This window comes from Parus major, chromosome 1A (genome assembly GCF_001522545.3).
Source record: "Parus major isolate Abel chromosome 1A, Parus_major1.1, whole genome shotgun sequence".
NCBI lineage: Eukaryota > Metazoa > Chordata > Aves > Passeriformes > Paridae > Parus > Parus major.
The window spans coordinates 67,701,737-67,722,556 of NC_031773.1; the positions used below are offsets into that span (position 1 = coordinate 67,701,737).

General features: G+C 41.9%; 2 protein-coding genes across 3 annotated transcripts in view; one reads left to right on the top strand and one right to left on the bottom strand.

The window, feature by feature from the left end:
- On the top strand, positions 1 to 9,357 carry LOC107204388 (aldo-keto reductase family 1 member B1-like). The gene is made up of 10 exons (XM_015627388.1): positions 1 to 119; positions 353 to 520; positions 990 to 1,106; positions 2,427 to 2,504; positions 2,885 to 3,007; positions 6,150 to 6,256; positions 6,407 to 6,488; positions 7,010 to 7,093; positions 7,877 to 7,959; positions 8,712 to 9,357. The coding sequence occupies exons 1-10, from the start codon at positions 54 to 56 to the stop codon at positions 8,752 to 8,754; spliced, it is 951 nt and encodes a 316-aa protein (XP_015482874.1). The 5' UTR covers positions 1 to 53; the 3' UTR covers positions 8,755 to 9,357.
- Positions 9,358 to 14,923: 5,566 nt separating this feature from the next.
- LOC107204386 (aldo-keto reductase family 1 member B1-like) overlaps positions 14,924 to 20,820 on the bottom strand; it is a 9,878-nt gene continuing 3,981 nt past the window's right edge. For both annotated transcript variants that reach the window (XM_015627386.3, XM_015627385.2), the window contains exons 4-10: positions 20,366 to 20,443; positions 18,883 to 19,005; positions 18,555 to 18,661; positions 17,690 to 17,771; positions 17,133 to 17,216; positions 16,655 to 16,737; positions 14,924 to 15,878 (exon numbers count right to left, since the gene is read on the bottom strand). In XM_015627386.3, the coding sequence (XP_015482872.1) occupies positions 15,839 to 15,878; positions 16,655 to 16,737; positions 17,133 to 17,216; positions 17,690 to 17,771; positions 18,555 to 18,661; positions 18,883 to 19,005; positions 20,366 to 20,443 (597 nt within the window). In that variant the 3' untranslated portion in view covers positions 14,924 to 15,838. The remainder of the gene's footprint in view (positions 15,879 to 16,654; positions 16,738 to 17,132; positions 17,217 to 17,689; positions 17,772 to 18,554; positions 18,662 to 18,882; positions 19,006 to 20,365; positions 20,444 to 20,820) is intronic.

The window sequence follows — 20,820 nt, forward strand, 5'->3', positions numbered from 1 at the left end:
CTATTAAAGGCGCGGGGTTCGGCCACAGCTGAGGTGGTGCTGCTGGCGCGGTCATGGCGAACTACGTGCAGCTCAACACCGGGGCCAAGATGCCCATCCTGGGGCTGGGCACGTGGAAGGTACCGGGACGCGCTCCCTCGGGCTGCCGGCGTGAGGGCGATGGGGAGCGGGGAAAGGGAGGAGCGCGGCCCGGGCCCTGCGAGCGCTGTCCCGGCCAGGCCGCCGCCGGGATTTGGCTTTGTTTTAGCTGGGGTTTGCTTTGGATGTGGTGGCTTTCTTAGCTTTATCTTGCCGTGAGAGAGCTCTTCAGTGCTGTGTTGATGGGAGGTTTTTTTGCCGTGGTTTTTTTCAGTCCCAGCCGGGGAAAGTAACAGCTGCGGTGATGGCTGCCATCGATGCCGGGTACCGCCACTTCGACTGCGCCTACGTGTACCAGAATGAAAACGAAGTTGGGGAAGGGATCCAGCAGAAAATCAAGGAAGGCGTTGTGAAACGAGAGGACCTCTTTGTCGTCAGTAAGGTATGGGTCGGGTGATGTAGGGTATACCGGGGGATCCCTTTTTGTTTTAAAGTAACACCCCCCCAGTTCTTTACTCACCTACTCTGTTGTGCGGTGTGGAGCAATTCAGAACATTACTTAAGCTGTTCCTGAAACTCCTACTTCACCTTATCCTTATTATATGTATTGAAAATTATGCAGGGTCCATATCATAAATTTGGGTGATGCTTTCAACTTAAATCTTAATAACTGAAACCAGACTACTGCTTCTGTCAGGACATCGTGTAGTTAGTTATGTGTGCTGCCACTGCACGCTGCCCAGTATCACAGGCCAGTCCTGCTCACAGAACAAGCCCCACTTGAAGAGCTGTAGGATGACCTGGTTTCACATCATTTTCCCAAGGGGACAGGCACCCTGCTGAACAGTACGGAAGAGTTCCAAGAGCTTTAACCCAAGAGGTCACAATGTGCCTTGGCTTTTTGTCCCCAGCTGTGGTGCACGTTTCATGAGAAGCCTCTGGTGAAGGGAGCCTGCCAGAAGACTCTTGCTGCCCTGAAACTGGATTACCTGGATCTGTACCTCATCCACTGGCCTCTTGGTTTCAAGGTACGGTAACAGCAGTGCCCTTGGCTTTGTCTGTGTGTAGCAATTATGAAGAGCTATATGGCTTTGTAGCCCAGTGATTGCTTCAGTTGCACACATCATCCTATGTGTATTGTGTAATAGCACTGCTCTGGTGCTCAGCTTTACTGTGGCCATGTGAGCCAAGCTGTTGATTTTTACCTCTTGAGATCCCTACTTGCATGGCATATGAGCCCTTTTCCTCATGGAAGAGGCAGACCTTGAACCCTAGGGATGGCCTTCCCTGATGGAAGCAGAAGTTACATCTCTTTGCTTTTGATTATTGATTGTGTTGCCTTCTACAAATCCAAAGTTACATTCAGTGTGGTTTCTTCTTTGTGGGAGGAGGGCTGTCCTTTGCTGTCTGACAGAAGTTCTTTCCTCTGCATGTTGCAGAATCACAGAATAAGAGATTGCTTGTCTTTCATTTCTCTCTTCAATCACTAAGGCCTTAAATACAATCCAGGTTGAACTGATCTTTGCTGTAGGAGCTTTAGCATTCCACAGGCTCTAAAGTTAAACTTTTTAGTTCCTAAGTCTTCTACTGTACTGACTACATGCAAAGGAACTGATGTCTCAGTTTAAATATGTCCAAGCTTAAGCTTTCAATGAGAGATCAAATTTTTCACTCTACCTCTTGCTACCAAGATGAACTTCTCTTCATAACATCTGTATTTTTAAAATTAGTTTCACATGGACAGAACTATCAAAGCAAAAATGTACTGTGGTGTAAATAACAAATTAGTAGAAAATAACTGGTTTTGAATGAGGGTGATACCTGACAGATGGTTCTAACTGGGACACAGGGTGTTCTAACCTTCCCTCTGCCAGCAACTTAAACAATGAGATGCCCCATGAAACACCAGTCAGGAAATCTGGCCCAGTATAACCTGAACATACTCCAAATCCTAAGTGGGTTCTTATGCATTTCACTAAAACACTTCATTATGAGCAGGTAGCAGCTGTGTATTTTTGTAAACTGGCTATAATTCTACTTTCTGTATTACAAGTGGAGACTTAAGTTTCACCCTGTGGATTTTGGTGAGCCAGGGGACACAGTGTCCATCAGAAATATCTGTCCTTACTGGGTTGACTGTAGGCAAAAAACCTGCCATAATACCATGTGAAAACAAAAGAAAATACTATAGATAGAGTGAGTATTAGTGTCTAATATGTATGTAGATAATCAGTATAATAAGGATTAGTTTGTCCTGTAATAAGAGTTTATAGGATCATGGTCTTCAGCTGGTGTTAACCCAACCTCCCAATAATGTTTATTTCACGCAATTTCTCTCTCACTGACAGGCAGGAGAGGAGCTGTTCCCTGTAGATGACAAAGGCATGGCCATCCCCAGCAACACAGATATTCTACAGACGTGGGAGGTGAGTTCAGCCCCAGCAGGAAAAAGTTTAGACTGATGAAGGTAAAGAGAGCATCAGAGGCTGCTGAGAACAGAAGATGATCTCACTAAGAATTACTTGGAAGGGCTCAACTGGTACAATAGCAAATTGTCATGTATCAGTCCATCATTTTCCACTTCTAACTTGCTGTGAATTTCCATAATCTCAAAGAATGAGTCCTTTGAGTATGGGAGGCATGGCACATACACACCAGTGCTCTGAGGTTTTTTCCCTCAAACCTGAACTCTGAAAATCTAAGCACTTTATTTAGGTTCCTTATGAAGGAAACAAAGCGTATCAGGAAGCATGTGCTCTTCAGGCCTTTATATATTAGATCCTGACTTTGTGCTTCTTTCTGCCAGGCCATGGAAGAGCTGGTGGATGCTGGTCTGGTAAAAGCCATTGGAATCTCCAACTTCAACCATGAGCAGATTGAAAGAATCTTGAACAAGCCAGGACTGAAATACAAACCTGCAAATAACCAGGTAAGCCAAGTGGCAGGGGAAAATGTTTGGTGGTGTTCTTTTTTCTGTCATTTGTTGTGGGTTTTTTTTAAAGAAAATGGCAAAGATCTTACTTTGAAATAAGGTTATAGAATGAGAGACTGGAGTAGACACTGCATATTCTTCAATCTCACCCTCCAGCTGCTTCTGGATGCCAAGGTGCTAGCTTTTTATGAGCTCTGTGCTTCTGCTTGGAAATCTGGCACTGAGCAGCTCCAGAATCCCTGGAGGAAAGGAGGGGGAACTCAGATGAGCTCTAAAAAGCTCCTTGCAGTAGAGTAAGACTTGGTGTATGTGTATATATAGAGAATTGGATGACTTTTTCATGACACTCCTGTGGAGAAGCCAGTTCCTGCTGCTGATGAGTGAGGGAATTGATCAGGAACATGCTTTATGGACTCAAGACTTAATGAGGGTTAGGAGGAGGGAGGAAATTAACTTGCAGGGTAGGCAATAGAGTGGAAGTTATATAGACAGCACCAGAATGGAATCATAGGAAAATTCAGGTGGCAGGAGACCCTGGGAGATGATCTGCTCAGAGGAGCATCAGCCCTGAGATCAGACCAGGTTGTCCAGGGCTTTTTCCATCTTGAAAACCTGTGAGGCTGGAGACTGCAGTGTGCTCTGCTCCCTGACCCCCTCAGGGGTATGGCAGGGAGAGGGAGTTCTCCTACATCCAGTCTCAACCTCTGAGCTTGCATCTCTCCTTTCTCCAAGCACCACTAAAAAGTTTGGCTTGCATTTGCATGAGCTCCTTTTAGGTACTGAAAAGCTGCTTCTAGGAGGCCTGAAACCTTCCCTTCCTCCCCTCCCTCAACCTTTCCCAGTACAGCAGGTTCTCCAGCCCCTACCCACCCTGGAGTTCCTCTGCTGAATTGATGGCACTCTGTCAATATTTCTGCTGCTGAGGGGAGCTGGGAAGAGGAAAACTGGACAGAGTATTATGAAGGTGGTCTGGCAAGGATGAGGGGAGGCAAATGATCACTTCTCACATATTACTGGCTGTGTTTGTGCTGCCAGGGCTCACAGCTGGCTCACATCCTGCTCAGTCTGTTATGACCCCCTGGTCCTTTTAAGCATAGCTGCTTTACAGGTAGTCAGGTTCCAGCCTGTGCTATTGCCAGGGGCTTTTCCTTCCCAGGTGCATGGCTTTGGGCTTTTCTTTCCCAGGTGCATGGCTTTGTGTGCAGCCTTGTTGAATTTCTTCAGGTTTTTGTTTGTTATTTCTGCTTGAATGGGTCCCTCTGAAGTTGCAGTCCCACCCTTGAGTATGTTGGCTGGTTGTTCCTCAGTTTGACATCACCTTCAGGACTGACATTATTATGGATTGGCACAGGTTGCTGAAGAGGACAAGTCCCAGGATAGACCCCTGTGGAGTCTGTCTAGACTTGACCCTTGACTCTTAGAGCATTTGAAGGACTCTACTCAATTACTGATACTGGATTAGTAAAACTTGGTCATTTATTGTGGTAATTTGAGCATTATCAGCCCTGAAGCACTTTCAGAAGGCTTAATTTAAGTTTTATGATATCTTTCAACATCTGCCACACCTCATTGCCACTATCACTGCATGATAATTGCCCTTATCTCTGGCATAGTGACCTCTCACACTTGTAAATGTTCTCAAGCTCTAAATGATTATTGGCTATAATCAAGTTTAGCACAAAGCATTGGGTCTTTGGTCCTTGTCCTTCACAAACTACTGCTTCTGAAGAGATGCTTGCAAGCCTGAAAGCTTGCTATTGCTAACACTTAAAGCTGGGCTAATAGTGAGAGTGCTTCCTGAAAAGACTTCCTCTCTGCAGATATTTCACATGTAATCCACTGGCTTCCTTGTCATTCCCATTCTTTATTTGAATGTAGCCAGGATGTGCGTTGGTTTCAGTTGTAGGAAAAAATTAATTTGGCAAGGTGGTAATTACATAACAATGATGCTAGTACTTAATTTAATTTCTTAAGTGCCAGTGGACAGGTGAGGCTGACCGTGCTTTACTTGTGTTGCAAATTCTACCTGCTGAATAGCTGAGAAAACTAGATGCTCTATTATTCTTAAATAGCTGTCCTTCTGCAACTGCTGAAGCAAAATAAATATGTATAATGTGTCCTAAAAATGGAGCTCTCTGTTCTGTTTAATATTCCAGCATGTCTCAGAGGGGAAACAGGCATGCAGGCCTCTGATAACAGCAGGCAGCTAGAACCACAAATAAAGTGCTCGAGGCTGTAAACTGATTCCGTGTTTTGCACTCCCTTGTTCCACCTGCCAGCAGCACAAGCTTCCAGGACTGCCCTCAGAATGCAGCTGCAGGAGGCTCAAATGACAGTGTGTAGTCCAAAGGGTTCTTGCTGTTGCCTGCTGAAAGAAAAGTAGTGTTCCCTTGGTGTGCAACTGTCCTGAAAGTCCCTCTGTGCAAAGTATCAAATGTTCATGTTCATTCACTGCCTCACTGACACATGAACAGTTCCTGTTCCTTGCTCCATATCTGTGCATTTGCCTGCCAGAACACAGATCCACTGTGAAGGAGACTGTGCTCCATTACACAGCTGCTCTTGTGGAAGCTCATGCTAAGTGCATGTGTGTTTGTAAAGGGCAGTGGGCTGAAAGTTTAAAATCTGTAGCAGGCAACCATTCTCAAAGTTTTCAGCTTAGAGGTGCTTAGTGTGAGTATTGACACAAAGTAAAGGAAGACTAAAGAAACAATGCTGACCTTGAAGTTTACGTGGTAGCTCTAAAAAAAAATATTATGGCACATTTAATTAGGGCTGAAAAGAGAACTTTGCACTTGCCTGGTCTGCAATCCTGTTGCTGTGATTTTGCAGCTCTCCTGGGTGTGCATTTTACTGTCCCATTTTGAAGCAATTGTGTAGCTGGTCACCCATATGCTGGAGATGATCTGGATCAGCAAAGTTTTAAGGAGTGTTGTCACAGTCCTCAGACCCTTCACTGCAAGGAGAGCTACTATAAATAGTAGAAAAGGGGTGGGACATAGAGAAAATAAATAGTGTATATAATATTGCTTAGAGACTATTGAGTTAGCACAAAAACCAGCCTTTGTTTAAAAACTAATCCCTGGAACCTGTTAAAGCAGTTAAGTCACTGTCAGTCTTTATGCTTTTATGTTGGCAGGTGGAGTGCCATCCATACCTTACCCAGGAGAAGCTGATCAAGTACTGTCAATCCAAAGGGATTTCTGTGACAGCCTACAGCCCCCTTGGCTCCCCTGACAGACCATGGTAAGCTTGCTTAGAGACCAGGGAGCTGGTGTAGATTATTCTGGAAGCACTGAGACTACCTGTGCAGCATTAATTTTTCATCCAGATACAGGTCTTTACTGGGTTGGGCCTATGGAGGTTTCTTGCCACTGATCTCTTCCCTCTGTGTAGGGCTAAGCCTGAGGATCCTTCCCTTCTGGATGACCCCAAGATCAAAGAGATTGCAGCCAAGCACAACAAAACCCCAGCACAGGTGGGTAGGTGCCAGAGTGCCCCTTCCTGTAGCCCAGCATGAGGGGCAGCTAATGACCATGTAGAGGGCAGGCTGGCTCTTCATCCCCTGTCACTTGTGGTGTTAGTTAGCAGTGAAGGTTTTATTCCTTATGTGGCTTTCCAAGGGTGCTCTAATCATCACAAGAAACATTTTCTTAACCCTTCTCCAGATGCTGCCATGTTTGTCTTCCCATCTCAAGTGCTGTTGCAAAGAAGGGAACATTTGAGTAGCCTACTCAAAATCTGGGTGAGAAGGAAAGGAATTGAGTGTCACTAAATTGCAGGGCAGAGGAGAATGGAAGCCTTGTGGGATTCCACCACTCCTCTATGTGCACTTCAGAAAGTGCTGTTTAGAATTCAGGTGTAGTTTGAAAAGCAGCTCCAAAGAGCGGGTTGCTTCTGCTGAATTGTTCCATTTACAGTAAGTAACTGCTAAACAGGCTCTGTTTGCCATGGAGCAGGAGCCATCCCCTCTCTGATGCAGTGATGTGCCTCTTGCAGGTTCTCATTCGGTTCCACATCCAGAGAAATGTGATTGTGATTCCCAAATCTGTCACACCACAGCGCATTGTGGAGAACTTCAAGGTGAGCTGGGTGCATGGCATGGCCCAGGGGTGGCTTGGCTTCTCCCAGCACAGCAAGCAGAGATCCTTTCTCACCTTTCCAGGTGCTCTCCTGACAGGAGGACTGGGCTTTTTCTCCATGTGTTTGCCTACAGTCTCCTGAGGGCTGAATTTAAGATTACAGTGGGAGAGCAGGAGTGACCAAAGCTTTGGGAAACACTGTATCCTGATAATCTGAGCAGTCACATTGTGATTCTTCCTGTTCTGTGTCATGTGAATGAGTCATTTGACAGCTTATTTGGGGCCTGAGTGCAGTAGCACTCTCCAAAAGACTTCTGTAGAGCAAGCACTTTTAAGGAAATAGTCCTGGTGTCCACAAACCATATTTCTACTCTTGATTCCTGGACTGGACCCAGTATTAGGATTTTGCTTCCAAACACTCAGTGGCTTTAGGTGGAATATGGAGGTCTTACAGCTTCTATTTTGGCATAGAACAGAAAGATGCATCCTGCACAAATGGAAGATGGAGGCAGTCTTCCACACAGTGCTCCCCAAACTTAGAATAACTGGCATGTTGAGATTCTACAATTCCTGCCTCTCCCACTCCAGCTAGGGAGGCTCAGAAATCCAGAGATTAGTGTCTTTTTCCTTTCCCTTCATGAAGCAGTCACTTCCAACAAGCACCTTACACTGTGGACTTGTTCTTTAATTTTGTGATTATTTTTTTTTTCTCTTAATTTTTTTTTTTTTTCTTACAAGCACTGATTTGTTCAAAGAGGTAATTTCCAGCTTTTTCTCCTGTTAGGTGTTTGACTTTGAATTGACTAAAGAGGAGATGGCAACTATTCTCAGCTTTAATAGAAACTGGAGAGCCTGTGAAATGACCATGTAAGTGGCACTTCCTTTTCTTTAAGCTATTAAGTTACCCCATAATTCAGTAAATGAAATTACAGCTGGTAGTCTTGACTGAAACTCAGGGTATGCAAACTCAAATTTTCAAATGGGTCATCTTCAAAATAAGTTTCCAGAGTAAGACTTTTTTTTTTAAACGTTCATTTTATGAACCAAAACATGATGAGCTTTGAGCAAACTTCATTTTCAATTCAGTGGCCAAGAAACTCTTTATAGCTGGAATTGCAACAGGAGGCTTCTTATTAATTTTTTTTTGTCCCTATTGGAGGAATGAGCATGATGCAGACTTAAAATATTGGTTAGCTTTGCTTGTGGTGTTTTGTCTTTCTTCCTCATCACTCCTAAGTACATTACAAAAATCTGTGTGTTCTTCAAGAGTTGTTGGGAAGGTAGATGAGCATTTAAACTGTAAGGTGAGGATTTGGAGCTTAGAAATATAGATCCAGATATGAAATCTTTTGTGGAAGGCTGAAAGAAAGGTCTTTTTGTCAGTAAACAGCAAAACCTGGACTTAGTTGTCCACAAAGCACCTCTAGGTCCCATCACCCAAACAACAGAAGGCACTCAAAATCTTTTAGTTTGGAAATGCAGAATGTCATCAAGGAAAAGAGAAACAGCCTTTGCTTTTGTACAGTTAATCTCTTCCCTTGGTGGTTCTTTGAGGTGGTTACAGGTGCATACATTGTCTTTGGGACATGAGATAATCCTTGCTTTTTGATTTCCTCCAGGTGCAAAACTCACAAGGGCTACCCTTTCCATGCAGAATACTGAAGATGGTTTCCTGCCTTTCTCCAGGCTTCCCAGATATGCTTCTGCTGTTGCCTATGAGTTGTCTGTGTAGCTTTTTCACTGCATCAGACACCCCTCCACACCCCCATTTTTTTTCCTTCTCTTTTTCCCCCACAAAGATGCAGTATATGTACTCGGTGACTTTGTGCTGTTTTCTTTTTTGGAAGAAGGAAATGCTGAAATGGTTCTGGAAGAGCACACTGTGTGTGGAGTAGTAGATTTTCTTTCCAAACAGTAAGTCTGGAATTGGTAAGCAGAAGGCATTGAGCAAGTTTGAACAAGCAGTCACTTTTATTTTGGAATACTGTGATTTGGAGCTAGTGATTATTCTTGTCTAGAAGGACCAGGATATTGGCAGATGTTGCATAATGAGGTCTGCTTTTTTTTTTTTTTTTTTGTTCTGATTACTTTTGGGGTTGGTTTTGTTTCTTTGTAACACTCCATGCCTTTTCTTCCCCTCTAATTGGAAGAATAAGTTGATTTCTAAGTTATTTCTACATGGGTAGCTCTTTGAAAAGTGTATAGATCCTGGTTTCTTGGTGATATAAAAGCTGTTTTGCTTATAATAAAATACAGTTTCATTACTGTGTGTAATGAGATGGTTATTTCAGCAGTACTCTAATGGTGGTAATGCTGGAGCAGCTGTATAATATCAGCTGTCTCTGGAGATTGCACAAAAGCAAGGAAAATTACCATCCCCCACAAAATCATTTGTTGACGTTGACTTCTTACGTGTGCTCTGGGAGCTGCCTGCTGTTCTCATGGTTGAACTTGTGGCCAATGAGTCTGTTTGTGCCTCTTTAAATAGAACTGGTTTGGTTCTGACAGCCAATGCAGTCATGTTTAATTCAGTTTTTATTTTACTGAGGTGATAGTGTACTTCTGCTAGTAGAAAACTTATTCCACTGAAGACTTGAAGCCTGCACAGCATCCTATGGGATTACTTTAATTAAGCAGTAAAAAACTTGCCCTGTCCAGCAGGGAGCACATGATGCAGGAAGGAATTCTGTGTTTGTGTGAGATACCATTGGCAAATAGAGTAAAAATTTCCAAGAAAATCCTGTCATTGAGCTAGCAGATCAGAAACTTAATGCTTTGCTCAGGGAGTACAGAAAAATAGGCTGATACTGAACTTCTGGTTTGTGGGGTGTGTTTGTCCCTTCATGGTTTTCACAATACTTGAATGTAGTGGTTTTAAAGCTGTTGCCACCTGAGAGCTGCTCAAGACTGTTCACAAAATACATTTGGGCACTGGTAAAAGCAGTAGCTAACATTGGGTGGCTTTCTTGCATGTTCCTTGGAGAGCTTTTTAGATGTCTGAGTAAATTTGGGATGTGAGTGGCCCATCTGAGGAGGGTAGTGTAGGCCTGGCAGAAAGGGGGTTCTCTCTGAACAGATGGAAGAAGGGAGACACCAGGGCTGTTAATACATAACCAATCTAAATGGGAAATCTAGGATTGTGATTCCATAATTGTATAGCAAACCTTAAAATGAACTTGGCCAGGTTAAAATGTAACATGAAAGCAAGTTGATATCAAAGTATTTGTGAAATAGGAGGTTTGTTTCCTGGTTCTGATCAAAAGGAGTCTGACTAATGAGTCATACCAATTGAAAATTACAAAAAAAAATCTGCTTCCTCAATATAATGGTTAATATTTATTAGAAAAATTTTAAAAGTATTTTAAAAAATCTTTCCAGTAATGCTGAGACCAGAATTAGCATGCAACACGTTCTTGGTCACAATAATTTACAATAGGCTGAACAGACAAGATTGAATTAACTTAAAATATGAGGAAGAGAGAATCAGTGTCTGACTTGAGGCAATATGCTCCTCTAATTCTGATTCTTCTAATATAAATTGATTATAAATCACTTTCAATTCTGGGCTTAAAAGCATGTACAGAAGGCTTCAGCTCTGCAAGTGTTTTTGGGAATCTCTAATGTGATAAACAAAAGCCCTAAGGTGTCTAAAAAAGCCAGAAGAGATGATGTTCTTTGCTTAGTCTGAGCTGTGACACAAAACTGTTTGAGGCAATGTTGACTTGATTGCAGTTAACATTTTTGTGACAAGTGTGTTCTGGCAAGTGGTTACATTGAGGGTCAGGGTTTCCAAAATAGTACATCAGGTTCTGTGAGCTTCCTCTATTTTCATTTCACTGTAACTTTATGAAAGTTTGTGCCTGAAATTTTCCATTCTGGAAGTAGGAATTTTACTGGAGACAGAGTGCTCCACAGCAGAAGGGAGAGCAGCGAGCGCTCGGGGTGGAGTGGCATTGTAACAGGCTCCCTCTGTATTTCCCTGGGTGACTTAGTGGGAAGGAATTTGGAAAGGGTCGTTCTGGGACACAGTGTAGAGCTTAGCCAGCAGAGGGCTTGGATCTTGGTGAAGTGTCAGAGTGGGAATAGAGGGAAAACAGAGAAGCACCTGAGTGCAGGGGTAATGATGCACAAGCTTGAACAGCAAGCAGGCTGCTGTCAGAAAGCCTGGGGAGGGTGTGACAGGAAACCCTGTCACCCTTAATTAATCCAAAATCTGGATAAGCCAATCCAGGTTTTGGATTGCTTCTCCAAGGGCAGATATAATTAAGGCTAAGATAGAGGAAGAGGCAGTCTTCCTTTAGTCTAGGTTGATCTAGGAATTATTACAGTAAAATACAGCCTGTTGTACCCCCATGTTTGTGCCATACCCTCTGCCTACAAGAGCAGAGATTTCCTTTCATCTCCTGAAAGGTAAAGTGGAAAGATCAAAGAGTTCAATATCCGGAGCTCAGCATTCCTGCTAACTGAGCTCTTCCTGCTGAAACTGTTCACAGCATTTGTTTTTGTATTGTGATTTGACAGATCTCTGGGTTTCTGATCAAAGACATTTTTAAGGACAAATACAGGCTTGTAGCTCTTCCAATGAAAAGCTGGTTGTGTTTTGTTTTGTGTTCTTAATTTAAGAACTTGTAGTTCAGCTCCACCTTGTCGGCCTCTTCCTAGACATTCTCTGGACTCTGCTGCAGCAGCTGAGCTCGTGTGATACTGTAGCACACCCTGGGAAGAGGATTTCCAGCCTACAGGGAAGATTAAGAGCAGCTAACAGAAAAAAAAATGTCCTTGGAAATGGTAAAGTCAGTATTTGTACAAAATTTGTTTCACTTCCAGCTGCACTCACTGCTCCAAATGATATCAGATCAGCAGGCTTTTATTTTGTGTTTAAAAGAAAATGGATCTCACAGGATAGATCCATTTACTTGGTAGCAAAGAATGATGGTGAACTGATTTATCAGGGAAAACAGGTAGAGAAAATCAGCAATTGTCTCATTAGAGAAGGCAAGATACTGTTTTTGCAAGATTTTTTGTGTAGTAGAGGAGAATACAAGAAGTATTTGGAATTGGCATCTTGCTGGCTGTGAAGGTAGGACAGCACATATACTGACAGCATGTTTGTTTCAGGTTGCAGTTGATGTTCTTTGAGAGAAAATAGCTTTACTTCTGCTATTGGAACAAAATACACAGGCCTGCCTGGCTGGAATCACTTTATATATGAAACTTTTTTAAATTGGTGTTTGATTCCCTCAGGGAAAAAGGGAGACAGGACCTCTCCTCTTGCTGAGCTCACAGGGCTCCACAGATGCTATGGATTGCACTTGTTTCAGAGTTCTGAAAACTGGGGCACAGGAAACTATAAAATTCAAAATGGGAAAAGAAAATCCTGTTTTAGGATTTTAATCTGTATTCACTGTGTTGAGGATACAACTAGAAATCTGGAGTTTTTTGCTTAGCTGGGGCACAGAACAGTTAACTTGGGACAAATTATTTTCATTTCAGTCACTTAATACTCCCCTAGTGTGTCATCTACAAACTGTCAGTAACTATTTTTCATCCCTCTCCCTGCCTTGTCCTTGGTTTCTTTAAAAGTACAGAGCCCTGTCTTATTCTGGCAGAACCTTGTTCATTTTACATGTGAGGCAGCTCTTAAAACTCTTAAACAGACCACATTGCTCTTCCATTTTAACTTGTTAAAGTGCCTGGTACAGGACCACTAGACATCTGCTAAACTCCATATTTTTTTCTAAATTCTTAAGGAAAAAAAAAAAGCTGAATGCAAAATCAAGCTTTTCTGAACTGAAACAGGCCTGATTACAAGCCAGCTGGTAGTTGCTCATAAGAAAGCTGAACTGTATCAAAGTATCTACATATTTGTAGCATCTTGTCTCCAGCTGGGGTCAAAATAAGTTGCTGAAAATTGATAAATTGAGCATTGCAGCAAAGTGTTATTTAAATATTCTGACAGCAGTTTGTTCTTTTATGTTTAACAGCCATCAGTTAACTCTGTTATTCAGTTACCTTCTGAATCTGTTATTTTCCAAAGGGAATGATGCTTCACATTTGCAGTTTGTGAAGAAATTGCCATCTTTTATTTGTTCTGGGCCGATTTGCTGGTAAATTAATTTGATTCTACTGCTTTTTACTGTGGAGGAAATAACAACTGGTCTATTTCCAGTCACACTTTGTAAGCTGCTCCAGGTTTTATAAACATCTGGTACAGCTTCTTGTACTGGTGTCAGGTCAAGGAAAGTCTTAGTCTATTTAATTACCATCTGTAGAAATTATTCCTAGGCCACTGATTATCCTAATTAGTCTTCTGTAAGTCTTTTTTTTTAAGATTCAGAGGAAGGCAAGGACCAGTACTTCTTGTGCAGCATTACATGCAAAAAGTTCATGAAATAGGTTTGTATCTGACTGTCTTTGGCTTCTCATTCAGTTTGCTTTTGAACAGTGCTGACCTCAATATGAGAGAGCTTGAAATTCCAATAGATGGAAAACTTGAGTAGCAATGATCAGCAAAGAGTTTTGGATTTGTACCTGTTGTTCTTTACCTGTGTTATCCACTTTTCCCTCTGAAACACAGACATAACATTTTACTTTTTTCACCCAGCCCTTTTGGAACTTTTCATGAGGCTTGACTCTACCAGAATGGATGAACTCCACAATAAAAAGCTGGAGTCATGGGACAATGTGTTGTGATACAAAGTGCTAAGCTAAGGTGTTCCCATTTTACTGGGCTCATTGGCACAGAGAATGTCACTGCTGACTAGGAGTGATGGATGTCTGGGTTTGGTGGAAGAGCACTGCTGCACAGCTGATAGAAACTGAAAATTAATTTGGGATATTAGGAGCCTTTCCATACAGCTCCTGGCAGCAGGCTCAGGGCTGTGCTTGCTGTGAGGCAGCAATTCTCTTCTAGAAAAGCATGTTGTAAATAGGGCTGTGGCTCTGCTGCAAAACAGGGGGGCTTTTTATTTCCCAGTAACTGACACCACCCAAATTCTTCTCTTTTTACCTTTACTAAAGTCTCTGCAGCTGAAAAAGATCTATTGTCTCTGAAACAAACACACAATCTCTGGCTTCTAACTTGTTTTGAATTTTTTACTATTATATGGCTACTGTGATCATCTAGTCTGACTTCCTGCCTACCACGGTCTATAAACATCCTGTAAATAGCTTCAAGTCTGATAGCTGTGATTAAATTGGAATGTGGTTAGAAAATTCCTATGAAGTAGAGAATATTTCAAGACAAAGTGGGTATTGCTGCTACTGCTGGAGATTGACAAGTGACCACAGGCTAAATACCTGGGAACAGAGCACCTTCCACAGAGTTCACTTTCTAATTGCATCTAGGATGATATCCTGCAACTGGCCTTTTAAATGTAGAGTGTTCAGGAGGAGAAAAAAGAGAATTCCCATTACAGACACCTTCCTGGTCATATCACTGCATTATAACTGTTGAGTGTCAATTCCTAATGGATTTTTCAGACCTCTTTCTTTAGAGGAGTTGCTGTAGGAAATCCAATTTGATGGGAATTTGCTCTGTTGTTTCTGGGGCACCTGTTAGTCAAATGTCTTGGAAAAGTCTGAAGTAGCTCAAGGATATGCCATAATTTCCTTAATCAACTACAAAGAAAATCAGTTGGAAAAGAATATCCATAAAGTGTGTATCCTAGTCCTGAACTTTAATTACACAATTGTCCTTCTCTCTGCATGCAGTGCTGAGTCACACTGTTCTTTCCCTGGGCTGCAAGAGCCTAAAGCAAGTTACAGGAGTTTTGAGTCAAGTGTTAAAGAGCAAATCTTGATTAACAGACACCTCATTAAAACACCAGCATGGGCTGCAGCAGCACTGACTTCTATTTTGTTTTTTTAACTAGAGATAACAGCATCCAGAGACATCCTTTGAGTCAAAACACAAGGGAACTACCTAGGGAACAGTACAGGAGAGTGAAAATCTACTGTTGGCTTTTGTGAAGCTGCCCAGCTTTTCTGCTTGCTAAATATGACAGTTGCCAAACAAAATAATTCCTGTGTGTCTCCTTTATCAGACTTGGGATTTTCTAGGAGAGATTCACAGTCTCAACTGCAGTCATTCTGCTGATAAAGGCAGTATTTATATACTCTTGCAGATACTATAAACCAAACAAATACAAATCTCCTAGTAGTTTATTAGTTTTTAGCAGTTCATAAATAAGAAACCTCATTAAGAGCTCCTGAACTGTAATTCAGCAGTGTCCTCTAAAGAGCTTCAGTCTGTTACACTGAAATTACTGAACTCAGCATGTCATGTCATTAAGATCTTCTGATGTTAAATGGATTGTCTTGTACTGATAATTAAAAGGCAGTGTGTGTATTGACCTTTTGTCCAAAAGTATAACTAATCAGAGAATTTAAATTTTCTCTAAGCTTTGCCAGGATACATAGTTATGACACACTGCTTTTCCCTAATCCCAGTCCATGGGTTTATTAAACTTCATTATCATTGCTAAATTAAGAGAGAATATATATTTTGCTGCAGCTGAAAACTGTTACAAGAGCAGATAAAGAGCTGATACAACTGGTTAATAAAAAGGGAAGCAAATGTATCCATGTTCAAAGGTGACCCTTAAGAATGCCTGAGAGTTACCATCTCCCATTTTTTAATACATATTCCCATTTCTATCATGAATTAATACACAGAGTATTGCAGATTGCTTGAAATAACAATATATGGTCTGGATCCCTGGAGGATCTGAAGCTGATGCCTGTGTCAGTCTTCAAAAAAAGGATAGTCCTTGTGATTTTTGCATCTAGAAAAGGAGAGCACAATTAAAACACTTTATAGTTTAAAGGGAAATTTTTTTTCCCCCTGGTAAAAGAACTCAAACTGAGCTACATTAAATAAAATATGTCTGCTTAGTGTACCCAGGGCAGGGGAAGTGAATTCTCTGTAACTTTTGCATGTATCAGTGACCTCCTTCTCAAAGGATAATGTATCTTTTGCTCAGCTGAAATTGCCACAGATCCCAGAGATATTAAACCTCTCTCTTTGGGAACTCCCAAGTGCCCAGGATGCTGACAGAGAAGTGGGTAACCTGGGAAAACTGAATCAATTTAAGATTTTGGTGAGTCTGTAACCATTCTGTTATCTAGGCACTGCCTTAATAACGTTGGCAGGAGTACATAGGCACAGCTCTTCCCTTCACAAAAAAACTTACAACTCTCATTCTTAAAATGGAGTTTATTTACTCTGACTGTCCCTTGTGTAAAGGAGCCAAAGAAAATGGGGGGTGGGGGAAGTGGCTGCTTATTTATTTTGGAATTTCCAGCTGATTTTGATTTTCAGGCAGCAGTTTGGTATGCATCCAGTACAGGATATCTTAAGAACATTGTGCCTGCAGAAATCCCAGTGTTCCCAACCTGTACAGGCTGGGCAATGCTCTAATAGACCCAAGTGTGAGAGTCCAGCAGATACAACCAGGTGTTGGCTAAGGCCCCCTCTGTTTTTATTTTGAAGTGGGGCTATCAAATATCCAGTGGTGATCCAATCCTCATAAAGCCAGGAGGAGGAGGAGGAGATACTCACTCGCTTAATGCACAGATGCGATAGCGCTTCTTGAAACCAAGGAGGGTCTCCATCTCCTCTTTAGTCAGTTCAAAGTCAAACACCTGCATCAAGGTCCCAAACAGATGGGTTACTTCAGTTTGCAGTGGGATGAGGAAGTTTCTTTGCAGAAAGAATACCAAAAGCAGGCTGAAGCACTAGGAGCTGTGCAGCAGGCACCCATGCAGGGAGAGCAAAGAATAAATGTGTGAAGGTTACAGTGCTGGTGGGGTCTGCCTGCATCACCATTGTACCACAAGGTGCAAGAGTTTGGCTCTTACCTGATGTGGTCTGATGGCTCCTTACTTTCAAAGTGACTTTTTGCATTCATAAAATAATAATCTGTGTGGTATCTGATGAAGTTTTACAGTTCTGCATTTGAAAGTGGGTGGTTTGTACCCCTGATAGAATGGAGGTTTTCTCCTGTGTAGTTTAATCACTCTGTAAGGTGCCTTCTTACCTTGAAATTCTCTTCAATACGCTGTGGAGTGACAGATTTGGGAATTACACTCACATTTCTTTGAATCTGGAGCCGGATAAGCACCTGCAGGAACACAAAGGGAATTTACAGAGAAGTGCTGCCTGTCTTCTGAAAGCTGAAAACCAAAGGTGCCTGCATGGTTACACATTGCTGCTCTACTGGTAATCAGAGAGGGCTCACAGCACTAGCTAAACCCCTCCTAATTACTACATGAGCTCATTAATTCCTTATCCATATGTGAAGCTGAGATGACAACAAAGGAGTGGATTGAGCAAGAGTTCAGGATTGGCAGGGATGCAGTGTGGAAATGCAGCCAGTAAAAAAAACAACACCTATTCCAGGTAAAGCCCAAAGCCACTGGAAACCTTCTGTCCATCACTAAAACTAAGGTAGAGAGAATTTTTTTCTAATGCAATAAACTGTGTATAAGATACAGCTGGAATTCCATATTACTATTCCACAATACCTCTGTAAATAGTTACTTTAGCACAAGTAGGAAGAATAAAGCAGGGAAAATAATTCTGATCAGTGTTAACCTGAGCTGGGGTTTTGTTGTGTTTGAGTGCAATTTCCTTAATTTGAGGATCATCAAAAAGGGAAATGTGGTCAGGCTTGGACCTGTGAAAATAAAAATATCCAGGCTTCAGTAGTTGAATGACCCATTGTCTTCTCCCTCAAGTCCTCTATCATAAGAATATTATTTAAGTGATTAAAAAGCATAGCCTTGCAGACTTCAATTTAACATCTTGTTACTTCAGTTCCTGCCTTCATTCTTTCCTTGTCTAACATGTTGAGCACAGGAGAAGGAGCCTGTAGTTTCTAGTAAAAACAGGTCACTATAACACATTTATATCCAGCCTGAGATCAGCCTGGGAATTTCTTTGATCCACATCCCAAGAATTTAATTTTGTCCTTTACAAGCACAGCTGTTCTGGCAAATGTCCTGTCCTGGGTCAGAGAAAGCCATGAAGATGGGAGTAAAAGCAAAATTTCTGCAGCTTGTCCATTTAAAAACTGAATCCCTTTGTCTCAGCAGGACTGCAAAGTTGCTATTTTCATAAGCATCTGCTGCTTTGGTTTTTTGTTTGGTTTGTTGTGGGTGGATTTTTTTTTTAGTTCAGAAATTCTCCTACATATTCAATAAGCTCACAAAAGCTCAGTAAAAAATTCTCTTTTCTGCTTTCATCAACCAATTGCTTGTTTTTCTTCAAAATACAGAACTGTAGTGAACTGAATATCACAATAAGTGTGAGGTTTCTGTGGGTGTGATTTTTAATGAATTAGTAGATCTTTTCCTAATTACAGGAGTTTTACTCTGAGGTTTTATCCACATCCTAAGCCTGGTTTACTTCACTGACTCCAATCTACATTTAAGAAAGAAATCTCACAAAACATTCTTACCCTGGCCAGTTGGGTGCTCCAAGGGGACAATATGCAGTGACAGAGATCCCTTTGGATTGGCAAAACTTTATCAGCTCTTCCTGAGGAAGATAGGGGTGGCTCTCAATCTCAAAAAAAAAAAAAAAATTAATTAAATTATCTTTCAGCTCTCAGAAGGTACTTCAAGGTTTAGAATCACTGTGGTGACCTAACAAGTGCCACATGAGCTTTGAAAAGGTGGTTCTTTTTGAAACTGGGAGTTTTTTGAGGCACTTTTAAGAGAGTTTACATCCAGTGCAAACCCCAGACAGTTATGATGTCGATACAGAGGAGCTGGAGGACAATTTACCTGATTATTTGCAGGTTTGTGTCTTAAGCCAGGTTTGCTCAGGAGCCGATCGATCTGTTTGCGGTTGAAGTTGGAGACTCCAATAGCCTTCACCATTCCCAAATCCACGAGCTCTTCCATAGCCTAGAAACACCACAGAACCACACTTCCTGTTAAGTTCTTTCATTTTTATATGGGAAAAATGCCCATTTGAGTGGTAAAAATCTTCCTGGCTGGACTGCTCTTGTGCTGTGAGAACAGAACATGAACAGTGGTGCTCTGGTCAGACTCAGGATCTCACATCATGTGTCCCCATACAGATAGAGAACAGCAATATTCACATAATTCCTCCTGTAATAATATTATTATTACAGTAAAATATGACTATTTTGAAATACTATCCCCAGGCAGATCTTAACATAGATGAAAGAGATTCTTTTGGGGTAATTCCTCAGCTAACCAAATAATCATCCATAATAAAAAGCAACTTCTTTGGAACAGGGCAGCTCAACAAGGAGCTGTTAGGAGACAGCTGGAACAGGATGGATACTGTTGATCAACACTGATTAATTTCCCAAGAGAGATGTACCATTTAGCAGTTGGATTATAGGATAAGCAGCACTATGTTCCCCCTCCATCACCTATTTTCTTTCACACTAATGAGCAATAAAACAGCCAGACAGCTTTAATTAGATCGTCACATCCAGCAGAAAACAAACAGGGGAAAATCATCTACTACCAGCCTTTAGAGCAGGAGATACCCTTGTTCCAAAGCAGAAATAATTTTCATTTGAAGTTGTCATAAGCAGCAGCCTGAAATGTCCACTTTTTACCTTCAAATGAACAACAAAAATGTGCTTTATTCTTCAGCTGAGAGAAAGCAAAAAGCATCAGTGAATTCTTCTGACTCTGGTGAGTTTCTTACCTGCTTTTGGCCTGGCTGTGCTGAGCACACGGTGGGAGTGGAAGGGAAAGGAAGCCCAAACTCTTGGCCAAGCAGGAATTTGAACTCGTGCTCAAGTGTTGTGTGTGCTGCACACAGAGCTTAGCAAAGGACTTTGGCCAAGTCCCACTGCCTTCTAGAGACAGAAATTGGGGGGCTCTGGTTTATTGGCACAGGAATGTTGGCTTTCCTGGGGTCTGGATGGCTCAGGTGCAACAAGAGATGAGCATGGCTACAACTAAAGGCAGCAAAAATTGCCCAGACAGCAGGGTAGGGATGAGAGTGACAGCATTTTCTAGCTCAAGCCACTGCAGGGTCCACAGACAGTCAAAGATTTCCTCTTGTCATGACAACCCAGCCAGTTTAATAAGCAGTAGACATAAAAATACCTAAATTTTGGCACAGTGACACAAAAAGGAGCCCAAGGACACAGAGAAATCAGCAATCTCAAATACTTTTTGTTAGAAATTCTCTCAGAACAATTCCCACAGTGGAAAGGTTAGAGTTTTCAGGCTGTTATTTCAAACTAGCAAGATATTTTTGGCCTGTAAATGAATGTACCTCCCACGTAGCCAGAAAATCTGTATCGCTGGGAATGATCATGCCGTTTCCATCTGCAGGAAATAGCTCCTCTCCTGCCTATCAGCACAAAAAGAAAAGCAACATTAAGGTCAGCTGAATTTTAAGTACTTAAAGATATCACTTAGAAATTTGGGCTAGCAAGTGGAGCTGGAGACACTGAGCTGGATATCCTGATTTATGTTTGTGGTGGGGGGAGACGTGGCAGAAAAAATGAGCAGCCTTTACTGACAGAGAAATCTTGAAGAAAATCTGTCTCTTGAGACTTTGTCCTGCAGGCAGAGGAAGGGCAGGCACTTCTGTATGCCTCAGGTTGGGAGAAGGCCAGGGAAGTGATGTGATTGGGAAATCAGGATTTATTTAACCTGGGAGAAGAAAAGAGGAGAGAAGAGACAAGAGAGAGAAGAGAGGGGAAAAGAAGAGAAAAGAGAAGAGAA